A 14,263-nucleotide genomic window follows, 5' to 3' on the forward strand; every position below is an offset into this window, starting at 1 on the left:
AGTACATATATGAAAACATCTTAGGATATAATATTAAACATATTCAAACATAGCCTCTGACATATTGTCAGCTTCACAGATACAGCAGGGATTTGAGGTTCCAGGAGCTGATGCATTTTGTTGTAGTGTCAATAAATACAGCCCACTCATTCAGTGACATGTTTTCAATGAGTGGTGTGATTCCACCTAGAAGGGTGGTAATCTTGAGTTCATTATCATCACAATCCTCGAATTGTATATAGCTTTCAATGGTCATATTGTCAAACAAACGTTCACTAAGTGCATTACGCTTAGAGAATAAACTGCAGCAGTATAAGAGTTGGTGTTTCACCATATCATCACACTCGGTGTCACAGAGTATGCACATCCCACCTACAACAGGTAATACACCAAGTTTAACTAGACTGTACACAGGTCTGGTTGAGATTGGGTACAGTTCACACATTCCCCACAGTCTATGTGGGGCTGGAGCACCGTGAATGTTGGCAAAACGGCTCATTTCTGGTGTCTGAGAGAGTGTCATTTGCCAGTTATAATATTCTGCGTCGGCTACTTTTCTATTTATAGTTCTACTCCATTCCAGTTTGCACGGAAAATTACCAGTCTTCATAAATTCACACACATGCGACCAGAGATCGTACTTTTGAACAATTTTCAGAAGATCATGGGTTAACCACACATCACACGTGTTATCAGTAATAAACTGTCCTATTCTATACAGGAGTACTCTTTTGTGGGTGCTTCAGTATCTGCGCGACATAGCCTGCCGAACAGCATGAGTTTGAGTCTGTCGATGGTTCCATGCACTGACCAGAGACCCAAGCTTTGAACAGTTGCTGAAGTTGATGACCGCTTATGGAAGTTTTGAGCAATACGAGCAAATAACCGTTGAACTCGCTCCATGATGCTATATTCTGTTTCCGTGATGTTTGTCCATAATTCACAGGCATAGAATGCACAAGGAAGTATAACTCTACGCCAAATTTTGACACCTCCTATAGGACTTATAAAACCAGCCTTTTAAAAGCCGACGTCCTTGAGGGAATATAGCAGTTTTCTGGCTTTTGCACAGGAACGCTCTGTTCGTTCGGCTTGTTGTTTATTACTTATAAGGGATCCAGCATATATGGTGTTACTCACTGTTGGAAGAACACTTTCACCAAGTCTAAAACACAAGTTTTTGTCAACCGAATGACCGCCTTTGAATATCATCACACAGCTTTTATCTGCATTGTACGTAAGGCGCCATTTAATAGCGTACGATTGCAGAGTGGTCAGCATGGCCTGTAGTCCGTTTGGCTGAGGACTGAGTAATGTTGTGTTGTCTGCTAGTAGAATGCTTGGGATATGTTCATCTCCAATGACGAGGCCTTTTGAAAGCATATCCAGCTGCGTGATGAGGTCATTAATGTAGACAAGGAACTTTGAAGGCAGAGAGTACTCTCCGTTGTCCTACACCTTGCTTTATGTTGAGCGTCCGGCTCGTACATCCGTTATGGAGTACATATGCACATGAGTGTTCATAGCTGTGAAAACTTTCCAAGTGATATTTCCATTGCATTGAACATGTCGATATTCCTTCATTTCTAGGAACTAGGAAATCTCAATCTTTCACACTTTCAGTACATAATTAACACTTTTCATTGACAACTAAAGAGGCAACAAAGACTTAAATATCACTCACGGATATATTAATCAAAGATAATCTATATACTATATATCCTTTGTACGATGTCTTCTTTATTTTGAGAAAATTTAAGGGTATATTTCCGATTTTCCTTGTGGGAGGACGGTTTGCTTCACGCGAGAATCAAATTTCTAAAAAATATAATTCTTCCTCGAACAATTACCATTGTAACATACTTACAATGTTGATCAAATATGTGTTGCAGGGTTATTGGGGGAAATTAACGTGAAGATCCTGTTCAGAATTGGTCTTCTTCTTTGAATTATTTTTTAAATGGTGCATATCAGAAGTTAGACTAACAACTAGTCTCTGAAATGAACATATTTTACTGAAAAAAGTTCATAGTAAAAAAATGTATAATGAAAAGGAGCCCTGAGACTTTCTTCATTTTCAGAAGCTGAGGAAATCTAGACTTGCCACATTTTCTAGACTTGCGAAGGCTATCTTGGATATATTTGCTTCAGGGTCTGTATGACAGACTAATATCAGAAGTGTAACAATATGTATATATGTAGCCTGGATGCAAACTAGTGTTGGGTTCTGATAATTGATGATTAGTTCATTACAACCGATCAATCATCGAAAATAATTGGTTAGCGTCATTTATCAAAATGTCCTGTGTATGTTTTTTAATCCACAAAAAAATAAGAAAAGACGTGTAGTTCTTTTGTTGTTGTTTTTCAAATTTCACATTTTAAAAGGATGTCTAATAAGTTAGGAACATAAATTTCCTGGAGTATTTAAGATAAATTCAATCATGACTTGGAACGAGCTTGTAGTGCTTATGAAATGTAACAGACAAAACCAACCTTGTGAAAAATATTGTTAATGCAAGCAAGTGTTCCAAAATTGTTTGTGTTCGATTATGAGAAAACATGATCGATTGCTTGGTCGTTTAGTCATTGCGACCAATCTTCGATTATTTCAATTAATCGGACCACCACTAATGCAAACTATAACATATGGGTATCTAGTCTTTTTTCTGAAATCGCCTTCTGAACAGCTGAGCTGGATATTGGTGCTTTACAAATATTATGGTCTCTGTGTTAGCATAATAATATTCTGACGTAATAATACATATGGCATGATGTGCGATTAGCATGAAGAATATGTTCCGCTGCTGTTTTGAGTATGTTATCTGAAACTCATTATTGCAAATATAATACGTACACCTGACTGCTGTGTACTGAAGTACAAATTTGGACACACACTCGACACAAGTGAAAATTAAGTTTTAGTAAACATCATCTGCAAAGATTCATGGGGATTCTCGTTGTCTTTCCTTGCTTGTCCGAAACACAGTTTGTTGAGTCACTGACCCATTTGGCATCTGGTTATTACGAGGGATAATTAAAATTGCGCCGGCAAGACGACTGAGAGTTGGAATGTTGTTCCCATTTAACAGTAAATATATGTTCTCGTGGGTGCGTGGCGTCAGTTTGGGACCTGTCTCTCATGTAGCTTTTGCGCAAGTCTACGTGCGCAAAGGGAACCGGGAACCAGCTCAAATGATAACACCGACCGACAAGCGCCACCTGACGGCATTTGTTTTGGAAGTTTGCCGCTGTGTGGAGTACGCAATAAATCGTGAACTCCTAACTAGAAAATGTTACCTGTAGCATGCGCTGTTATGGAGTGTAAAACATATCTTCATCAACGTTTTTGAACCATGTACAAATGTGTATTATGCTAAAAATCATTCTTTACTTGAGAGATTATTAAAATTTACGCCAAATATATATGTAGACGCGAACGTTGATTTTTTTAAATGCGAAACAAACTTCAAGATATTAAGTTGCATATTTGCAGAAAAAATGGCGGGTAATGGCGCGACTTTCAAGCAGGTGCTCCTCAACATTAATATATATTTGATGAATGATAATGTTACTTAAAGGATAACTGGTCATCCGTGCGTTGTACTCTATTTAAAAGATCCCATTATATTCTTGTGCTGTGGTACTGTTTCCGTGGAGTAAAAAATATATTACCGATTTCGGCCCCCGATTTCATTACTACATTCTCTTCCAGATCTCTCATATTTATACCCCCGCTACGAAGTAACGGGGGTATATAGCGTTCATTCTGTCCGTCCGTCCGTCCCGAAACTTTGTCCTGAGCATATCTCTTAAAGTTTACATGCTAGGTTCACCAAACTTCACACACATGTTAATCATTACCCATTGATGTGCCTTTTGCTATTTTAAAGTTTTTCAGAATTTGTTTTGTTGTTGTTTCCATGGAAACATGACTTGGTGCAAAATGTGTTTGATGGTTACCTGGCCACAGCATATCATCAGAACTATACATGCTAGGTTCAACAAACTTAATACACAAGTTAATCATGACCCACAGATATGCCATGTGCTAAAAAATAACAATCTTCATCTACGTCCACTTCATTGTGTGCAACAAGTTCAATTGTATGTCAGGTTTCCATGGAAAACACAAAAAATAATGTTTCCATAAATTATTACTGTAATCAGTACATGGCAAAACTATTATCTAACATGTATATAAAGTTTAGTAGAGTCAAGGAGAAAGTCTTGTGAGCTGCTGATCCTTGTCACATTATATATATCAATATCAGTCATTTCCATGTCCTAAAGTGGGAAGCGGGGGTATGTGAGCTGTGCTCACTTCTACACTTGTTGTTTAGAATATAGATCCGTCAAATATAGATACCGTGTCGGAAGATGTAGAAGAGTCCAGGCGCCTACTAGATCATGTATATTCCATTCAACGTTTCCGTCCAAATAAATCAATTATGCTGATAAGCGCCAAGGTCTGTGAATTTGCGAGTGATTGGCGTTATTTTGGAAAGAGTTGGCAAAGTTTTCTTAAAAATAGTTTTGAAAACACTCTACAAAATAACTAAATGAACTTTGGAACGAATGCTATGATAGTATTCAGAATTAAGGTTGTGTCATTGTTATGAACATATTGTTGCTGTTGCCGTGGTTCCCTAATGACTGATTTTTGTGAATGTAAAACCATAAGCCGACTTTGATATATATTTATAAGCATGACCTATATATAAGATATATATAGGTCATGCTTATAAATATATCAGAGTCAGGCTTCTATGGGTAAAACCTCAGGGCACACTATTTTGTCAGGGATTTTTCAGGGACAGGTAAGTTTGGTCAAAAATATCCCATCCCATACCCAAATCAAATGCACACAGTTACCATACATGGCAACTAAATAAAAGCCAGGGAAGATGTGCACATTTGCACAAGATATATGACGCCAGCTATTCTCAGGCTTTATATACTGACATCTTTTCATTTTTAGAAAACTGTGCAGACAATTCTCCAGAAGAATTTCAAAGATGAGAAGACAAAAGGTAGGATTGTTTCAAAGGCAGGATTAAAACTCTTTTCAAAACTCCACTGGACACAAGTCCAGTAAACTTTCAAAATCCACTTGACCAAATATTAATTTCATTATACTACCCATCTAAAAGTTTTAGACTACATATACTACCCACTTAAAGCACTCACTATATGTTATGTATATATATATATGGTTACATCGAAGATGAATTTCCCCACTAATTTAGGGGAACCAACTGCAAACCTTATGCAGATGAATTGCACAAGGATCATGCATTAAATTGCTGAAAGCGGGGGTATGTGAGCTGTGCTCACTTCTACACTGTTGTTTAGAATATAGATCCGTCAAATATAGATACCGTGTCGGAAGATGTAGAAGAGTCCGTAGCCTACTAGATCATGTATATTCCATTCAACATTTCCGTCCAAATAAATCAATTATGCTGATAAAGCGCCAAGGTCTGTGAATTTATGGTGATTGGCGTTATTTTGGAAAGAGTTGGCAAAGATTTTTCTTAAAATAGTTTGAAAACACTCTACAAAATAACTAAATGAACTTTGGAACGAATGCTATGATAGTATTCAGAATTAAGGTTGTGTCATTGTTATGAACATATTGTTGCTGTTGCCGTGGTTCCCTAATGACTGATTTTTGTGAATGTAAAACCATAGGCGCCCGGCTCTGATATATTTATAAGCATGACCTACATATATAAGATATATATAGGTCATGCTTATAAATATATCAGAGTCAGGCGCCTATGGGTAAAACCTCAGGGCACACTATTTTGTCAGGGATTTTTCAGGGACAGGTAAGTTTGGTCAAAAATATCCCATCCCATACCCAAATCAAATGCACACAGTTACCATACATGGCACGAAATAAAAAGCCAGGGAAGATGTGCACATTTGCACAAGATATATGACGTCAGCTATTCTCAGGCTTATATACTGACATCTTTTCATTTTTAGAAAACTGTGCAGACAATTCTCCAGAAGAATTTCAAAGATGAGAAGACAAAAGGTAGGATTGTTTCAAAGGCAGGGATTAAAACTCTTTTCAAAACTCCACTGGACACAAGTCCAGTAAACTTTCAAAATCCACTTGACCAAATATTAATTTCATTATACTACCCATCAAAAGTTTAGACTCACTTAAAGCACTCACTATATGTTATGTATATATATATGGTTACATCGAAGATGAATTTCCCCACTAATTTAGGGGAACCAACTGCAAACCTTATGCAGATGAATTGCACAAGGATCATGCATTAAATTGCTGAAAAGCATGTGCAAATGTCGTGAATGTGAACAGCTGCATTTTAGTGTAATGTTTGGTTAAGAATTCACCAAATTTCACTGAGATTCATTTTTTATTGAATTGATGACAATATTCTTTTCAACGTTATGAATTTGTTTTACAATGCATCTGTTCATGTGTAAACAGTACCTTTAAACAGTATGGAATATTTTGCAAAATCTAGTTTAGAACAGTTGACTGAAGTAAGTGGCTACATTTACACGAGTGAGTCTAAACTTGTGATGGGTAGTATATATCAAAACATTTCAGTAGTCTGGCACTACTGCACCACAGAAAGGCCCCCAAAAATATATGTCCGTTTCCTATTACATGCTTTTATAAATAGGGTAGGTGGGTCGGTTTTATCTTCTTTTGTTTTTTCTTCTTTTTTTTTTTTTTTTTTTTTTTTTTTTTTTTTTTTTAGTAGCACCAGGTGGGCACCTGAGAATGTTTTCAAGCATACCATATCATGTTGTGACATTGTCTTGTGATGAAACATTGATAGATTTCTATATCAAATCATTATGTTATTTATTTGCAGATTTTGTCAGTTAGAGCCCATTATGCCAATTCAATGCAATCCATTTTAGCCCTACGTACACTGAAAAACATGAAAATATCATACTTGATTTGGATGAAAATGATGAGTTGAAATGCACTCCAGTCATGATTTTGACTTGTTTAAAAAAAGATTAAGGGTCTGGTTGGTTAGGATAGGGTCAGTCGGGTTATCGGAAACAGACTTTGGGGGGGTTAATGTCGATATATTTATTGGACCAACCCTAGAATTCAACTCAACTCGGGTGTCGGGCAATGGCATTTTTCAACCCCTGAAAGGTCAAAATGATTTTTTGCACTGGTGGTGTAGGTGAAAACAAATAAACAAGTTTGGACAACTCTTTAAAAATACTGCATGGGTGACATGATGATGCAAAATTTATAGTTGCCTTATCAGATTAGATTGATGAAGAGAGACAAGACTTATAGTTGCCTTATCAGATTAGATTGATGAAGAGAGACAAGACTTATAGTTGCCTTATCAGATTAGATTGATGAAGAGAGACAAGACTTATAGTTGCCTTTCAGATTAGATTGATGAAGAGAGACAAGACTTATAGTTGCCTTTCAGATTAGATTGATGAAGAGAGACAAGACTTACAAATAACCTGGGTGTCATGATATATGGTGTAGGGAAGGTGTCACCACTTCCAGTTGAAGTAAACTGAGGCTCAGTATTATTCGTTACACTTTCAGTATAGCAGTGTAATGAATAATACTGAGCCTAAGTTTACTAAGACTGTCACCACTTCCTGATCGATATTTTTCACACCGGTCATGAAAAAGGTCAAGACTGATTCCATTTGTCTGATCGGTGTTCATTGTAAGTTTGGTGCCTTTAACAGTTCTTTTTTCACCTTTTTGAGATAATGTTGTAATTTGAATTGTTATCCCCCGCAACGCGCTTTTATGGGGATTAAAATGGACTCGATCCGTCGTCCGTCGTCCGTCCATCCGTCCGTGCACATTTGTCTTTTCCGGAGCAGAACTCTAAAACCGTTCAATATTTCTTCACCAAACTTGGCACATACATGGATCTGGTGGTGTACTGGTGCCTTTTGGTAGTTTTGGAATTCTGAATTAAATATTTTTGGTGTTTCCATGGCAACAAGTTCGACTTAGACTGAAATTGGTGGTAGTGCTCTTTTCCGGAGCTGAACTCTAACACCGTTCAATATGTCTTCACCAAACTTGGCACATAGATAGATCTGGTGGTGTACTTGTGCCTTTTGGTAGTTTTGGAATTCTGAATAAAATATGTTTGGCATTTCCATGGCAACAAGTTCGACTTAGACTGAAATTGGTGGTAGTGCTCTTTTCGAGACAGAACTCTAAAACTGTTCAATATTTCTTCACCAAACTTGGCACATAGATAGATCTGGTGGTGTACTGGTGCCTTTTGGTAGTTTTGGAATTCTGAATTAAATATTTTGGCGTTTCCATGGCAACAAGTTCGACTTAGCCTGAAATTGGTAGTAGTGCTCTTTTCGAGGAGCAGAACTCTAAAACTGTTCAATATGTCGTCACCAAACTTGGCACATAGATAGATCTGGTGGTGTACTGGTGCCTTTTGGTAGTTTTGGAATTCTGAATAAAATATTTTTGGCGTTTCCATGGCAACAAGTTTGACTTAGCCTGAAATTGTGGTAGTGCTCTTTTCCGGAGCTGAACTCTAAAACTGTTCACTATTTCTTCACCAAACTTGGCACATAGATAGATCTGGTGGTGTACTTGTGCCTTTTGGTAGTTTTGGAATTGTGAATAAAATATGTTTGGCATTTCCATGGCAACAAGTTTGACTTAGACTGAAATTGGTGATAGTGCTCCTTTCTGGAGCAGAACTTTTAAAACCTTTCAATACTCTCCTTCCACTTTTCTATGTACACACCTAAATATTTGACATAATCATAACTCGTAGACATAATCATGAAGAGTATTTTGCCATTGTGGGGGATATTGATGACTTTGTCTTCTTGTTTTCTCTGTGTTTAAGCCGAGCTTTCTTTACAGACACAGCACATAACTTGCTTTGAAGTTCTGGCAATTGTAAAATATTTTGAGGAAGCTAATTGCCATTTAGGAAAGCATGCATGACATGGGAAAATGGTCCCACTTGCAACAGTTGTTGTCCAAAAATCATTTCATTTGAGTAGCATCAGGAAATGTAATCCCGTGAGAATTCACCTGGTTTTTATTTTCCTTTCTTTATCCATGTTATAGTTTTCCAATGGATAGTGACCTGTCAAGACCCAGTAGCCCATGGTTGTCGTAAGAGGCGACTAATACGATCGGGTGGTCAGGCTCGCTGACTTGGCTGATAAATGACATTGTATCCCCATTGTGTAGATCAATGTTCATGATGTCAATCACTGGATTGTCTGGTCCAGACTTCATTAATTAAAAAACACCATCACATAGCTGTGATGTTAACAAACCAAATATCATACAAATAGTGGCAGTAATTGTCACACTTACTTGACATACATGCTTCATTTGTTCTGATTGTTTTCATCAGTGAACTCGGATGCCCTTGTGCTCGTTGGGGAGGTTCTGCGAGTTTTTGTTGCAGGTAAATCACATTCAATTCAATTATGAACTTTACTGTGTCTGTGAGTAGCATCAAGTTTGCCAGTCCACTATCCTGAGACTAGCAAATTGTGTTGAGGACAATAACAAATCTAAGAATGGAAGTCCTCTAACTGTGGACAACTTGGGGCTTACTAGTTCTACACTTTGTAATTTTACTATGAATCAGTCATGTACTACGGGCTACAAACTTTGAGGAATAGCGAGTAAGGTTTTGGACTACAGTCCGTTTGAGTCAGAAACGGACCGATGAATTGCAAATTTTGTCATTGTACAAAATTGCCACATAAATATAAATAGTACACATGTTTATCATTTACTAATACCCAACAGCTTTCTTATATTTGAAAATTTTCCGGACTCCGCCAAAAAAGTTCTTTAAGAAACTATCATTAAAATTTTGACACAGTTCACTATTTGTTACGAGGGAGGAGTGCAGAGAAAGGGACAGCCAGGTGTGCGAGAAAGGATGGAGACGGCACAGCACAGGCTAATGAATCAATAACTTGGTGGGCACTTGTGCACGTGCTTCTCTAACACCTGGCTGTCCCTTTCTCTGCACTCCTCCCTCGTAACAAATAGTGAACTGTGTCAAAATTTTAATGATAGTTTCTTAAAGAACTTTTTTGGTGGAGTCCGGAAAATTTTCAAATATAAGAAAGCTGTTGGGTATTAGTAAATGATAAACATGTGTACTATTTATATTTATGTGGCAATTTTGTACAATGATAAAATTTGCAATTCATCGGTCCGTTTCTGACTCAAACGGACTGTAGTTCCCAGGGCTTATTTCAGAAAAAGAAAAGTATGCCTGCAATGCTATGACTTTTGAGCAATGTTGTTCCTTTAGAAAAATATTATATATTTGTTTAAATATGTATAGTTTTAAAATAGCATTGATTCATCATCTGTTCAGTTTAGAGATATTTATTTTTAACCAACATACCACATCATAATTTGAATCTATAAACTCTTCCTCTTCAGAAGCAGCCTCAAGGGCAGCAAGTCAGGCCAAGGTCAGTTGTAGTGGTTTCCTTGGTTACTTGAGAGAGAGACAAAAAAGCACAACTACAACTTTCATGTTCGTGGATAATTATCCCATCTGCCACTTGTTTTTGCTCAACACATTTATTCATACAGTTTCGGAAGGCAGTGTTTACTATTGTTATCAGTTGCATCCCCCAGACTTTGTAAGTATTCAGACGTTGGCTATATAGTTTGGAGATTTGCATGAGTTGCCAAGAGAAAACAAACTTAATGAGTACACCACATAACATTTCAGTGTCCGAATGGCACAAGGGCTCGACTTAGAATGAACACTTCTTTTATATAACTAATTAAAAGTGCAATATTTTTTCTGTGGAAATAAAGCCATCAAGCAAGTGTTGAGCTGATGCTTTTTGATGATCAGACAGGTTTTTATTTGTACTGGGTTTCTTCCCCACTGTTTTGAACAATGACAAGGATTTCATTTTCCAGAGCAAAATTCATAAACCATCTGAAAATTATTAACAAATTGTGAAGTTTTTTGGGTTTGTACAGGAAAGGTTTAGAAACAGACCCATAAACTTTCCCTGTTCCACTTAAACACAACCCCTGGATGAATACACTGATCTACAGGATATAATTTGTTTGATTTCTGTTTCAGAAAATATTATGTATTGATTGTTTTCACGAAATCATGTTATTTTGGATTTGCTAATTCATTGTGTATTTTTATAGCCAAGCTTATACATACGATTATGGCATAACTTTGTGTGCCCTCATTCTATTCAGAAAGATGCCTCAGACGAAGTGACCATTGATTACTTCGAGAAGATCCTGCCTCAGCTGGTAAGTGGTCATGAATCAGATTGACAGTTACTGATAATAGGACTGGTTGTTTCAAAAGTAACTGATATCAGGGCGTGGTGGGTGAGCTGTCTAAGGCGCCAGGCTAGTAATCCAGCGAGGTTGAGGTGTTGGGATCGAGCCCACCTGTGACAGGGTGTAAAAAACCTTGGAGTCAACTTTGTGTGCAGACTCTTTCAGTGTTGTCACAACCCCTAATGTACAGTACACAACCCTATGCACTTAAAAGAACCCAAGAATCCGTTAGTAAATGACCAGATGGTGGCCACATGAATACGTGCAAACACCTAGTTGCGGGTACAGCAATGTGCAATAAACTTGGACAAAGTGCTGTGACTATGTGTCCCCAGCTGTGACACCCAGCTGTGAATGGGTACCTCGTAAGGATTGGAAAGCCCCATTAACTCGGTGCACCTAGTGGCTGAAAGAGTTGTATGATCTCCAGGGAGTTGAGATTAATAATATGAAGTGCCGTTGAGATTGACATCCTATGATCGAGGGGAAAAAACACAAAGTGCCTGTGAGCGGCCTAGTTGGAACTCAGCGCTATAAATCAATAGATTATAATATAATAATATATATCGGATCAGATTACCCCAACTGTAAATGATAACAGATCATATTGTCTCTATAGTAACTGATAATAGTTCAGATTGAATAAATAGTACTTGGAAACAGTAAGTAAATTCAGGAAAAACATTTGACGCATCATGATATCTCAGTCTAAGTAAACTTAGGCTCAGTATTATTCGTTACACTGCATATACTGAATCTAACAAACCCTAGTAGAAGGTCGCGTCAGCTAACCTTTTCAATTGACCAATCAGAACACAGCTTACCAAATCGCGAAAGTTGACATTCGCACATACATGTACCTTTTGAACTTTTACATCGAAAAAGTTTGTACCCAAACGATTCCAAATGCCAGTTTCCGTATGATCACTTCTGAGTGATGCACATGGAGCATGCCACAACACTGAGTAAACAGTCACTGAAAATAGCGTTTTTGTCAATATTCAAGGATGTCAGCTTGCGGAAATATTAGCTAATGGTAACCATGTCATCAGAAAGCCCTAAGCGTATATACTGTAGGGGCTTCTTTTCACGAAGCAACCTTTACTAAGGTTAACCTTAACTCCCATTCTTTAACCTTGCACTAAGGTTACCTTAGTGACTTACAATCACCTTAGTGCTTTGTGAAAGGAGGCCCAGGTCAAATATCTGTGTTTAATGCGGATTGTCGTTTGTTGAGAGATCAGTGTCAGTAACCAAGGAATTTTGTAAGTCCTGTCGAACCCTAAACAGTAGCCGTTGTCTGATTGGTTAAATCCGTTTGGCTGACTCATATTTGATTGGACAGTCATAGGTAGTTTAGCTGACGCGACCTTCTACTAGGGTTTGTTAGACTCATTATACATTCAGTGTAACGAATAATACTGAGCCTAAGTTTACTGCATGATATCTATGCAGACTAGCAAGCTGACATGTATTAGTCTGAAGAAGGCAGTAAAATGTCAATCAGGTAGATGGATTATTGAATATATTAAACATTATGAATTTGTTTCCTTGAATACAAAACCCTCAAAATAGTTATAAAATGAGATATTTGATTCAATTCAGTGACCATTATATATGGGATCCTTTTAATTTGTCCACAGATGCTAGACATGTGATATGGACAATAAGGTGGCAGCCAGTGAAGTTACCATGGTTACCAAGTCCTGTCAGCATTGCCATGGTTGCAACTGCCAGATGAATGCAGAGCCAGCTCACACTGACGTCATTAATACTTGCATTGTGTCAGTTATGACACAAGTGATGAACATTCTCAGTCAGCATATATAACTCATATAATTAGTAAATATATGTTTTCTGGGGGTATTTTTCATTTATATTTACTACTGGATTGACTACAAGCAGAATGTTTAGGACCAACAAGAAGGGAAATTCGGTTAGTTGTTCCAGTGCAAGAAGTAGACACAAGTTCCACCAAAGAGGCAAATATCAACATTACACCTATGTCATTTACTTACTTATGTTTTGCTACAGTATGAATTATCGTTTTGTTTACTTTGTTCCTGTTGTATGTTAATTAATCTGTCTGAACTGAATTTGGGAAATATATCTGTTACGTGTATATTTTACACTAAAAGAATGTTGCTATTGGTCAGTGATGAGAAAACTGTGATGACCTTGACCTACATGCTGGTGTAGCAGAGTCCTGAATGACAAAGGGTCCGGATTCTCTGTTACAGTTTTAAGCCCCCCAGTGTCAAGCTGATGTAGAGGAGAGTTGGGGGACCATGTTTCTCCATGCCTGGTGCAGTGTCATTGTGACAGGGGACAATATATTAACATGTTTCCATTTTGTGTCATTATTGAAACTTTAATAATATTATGTTCCATTTATATCAGCTGTGAACTCCTATTGTGGAAATATATTATTGCATTTTCTTATAATCCTTGATATTGTTGTTTTTGATGCTGGCTCATAAAATGTTAAAATAACACCCATCAAGTGAGCTAAACTGTTGTTCAGTGTACAGCTGTATTGTTCATGATAAAACTCAGGGCAGGGAGGAAGACTCCTGAGATCGGTGTTGACACCTGGTGCCAGGCTCTATCATACTGACTCCTGAGATCGGGTGTTGACACCTGGTGCCAGGCTCTATCATACTGACTCCTGAGATCGGGTGTTGACACCTGGTGCCAGGCTCTATCATACTGACTCCTGAGATCGGTGTGACACACCTGGTGCTCTATCATACTGACTCCTGAGATCGGGTGTTGACAGGCTCTATCATACTGACTCCTGAGATCGGTGTTGACACCTGGTGCCAGGCTCTATCATACTGACTCCTGAGATCGGGTGTTGACACCTGGTGCCAGGCTCTATCATACTGACTCCTGAGATCGGGTGTTGACACCTGGTGCCAGGCTCTA

At 37.8% G+C, this 14,263-nt stretch overlaps 1 protein-coding gene across 2 annotated transcripts; it reads left to right on the plus strand.

The window, feature by feature from the left end:
* The first annotated feature begins 3,382 nt into the window (after positions 1–3,382).
* Positions 3,383–13,780, plus strand: LOC124263220 (centromere protein X-like). Of its 2 annotated transcripts, none has more exons than XM_046697809.1 (6): positions 3,383–3,531; positions 5,995–6,046; positions 9,399–9,452; positions 10,454–10,485; positions 11,246–11,302; positions 12,979–13,780. In XM_046697809.1, exons 1-6 carry the CDS (start codon positions 3,502–3,504, stop codon positions 12,991–12,993), a joined length of 240 nt encoding a protein of 79 aa, XP_046553765.1. In that variant the 5' UTR covers positions 3,383–3,501; the 3' UTR covers positions 12,994–13,780. The 2 variants fall into 2 exon arrangements, with proteins under 2 accessions (XP_046553765.1, XP_046553764.1); XM_046697808.1 differs by lacking the exon at positions 5,995–6,046 and adding an exon at positions 4,982–5,033 and having other exon boundaries at positions 3,386–3,531.
* The last annotated feature ends 483 nt before the right edge of the window (positions 13,781–14,263 follow it).

This window comes from Haliotis rubra, unplaced genomic scaffold (assembly GCF_003918875.1).
Source record: "Haliotis rubra isolate DU_JTF1 unplaced genomic scaffold, ASM391887v1 Scf871, whole genome shotgun sequence".
In the NCBI taxonomy this organism is placed as follows: Eukaryota; Metazoa; Mollusca; class Gastropoda; order Lepetellida; family Haliotidae; genus Haliotis; species Haliotis rubra.

Coding starts and splice junctions, on each gene's coding strand:
- LOC124263220 (XM_046697809.1), top strand. CDS start 3,502: ATGGCGGGTAATGGCGCGACTTTCAAGCAG. Junction 6,047..9,398: donor CAAAGATGAGAAGACAAAAG/GTAGGATTGTTT, acceptor TGTTTTCATCAG/TGAACTCGGATGCCCTTGTG. Junction 9,453..10,453: donor TCTGCGAGTTTTTGTTGCAG/GTAAATCACATT, acceptor CTTCCTCTTCAG/AAGCAGCCTCAAGGGCAGCA.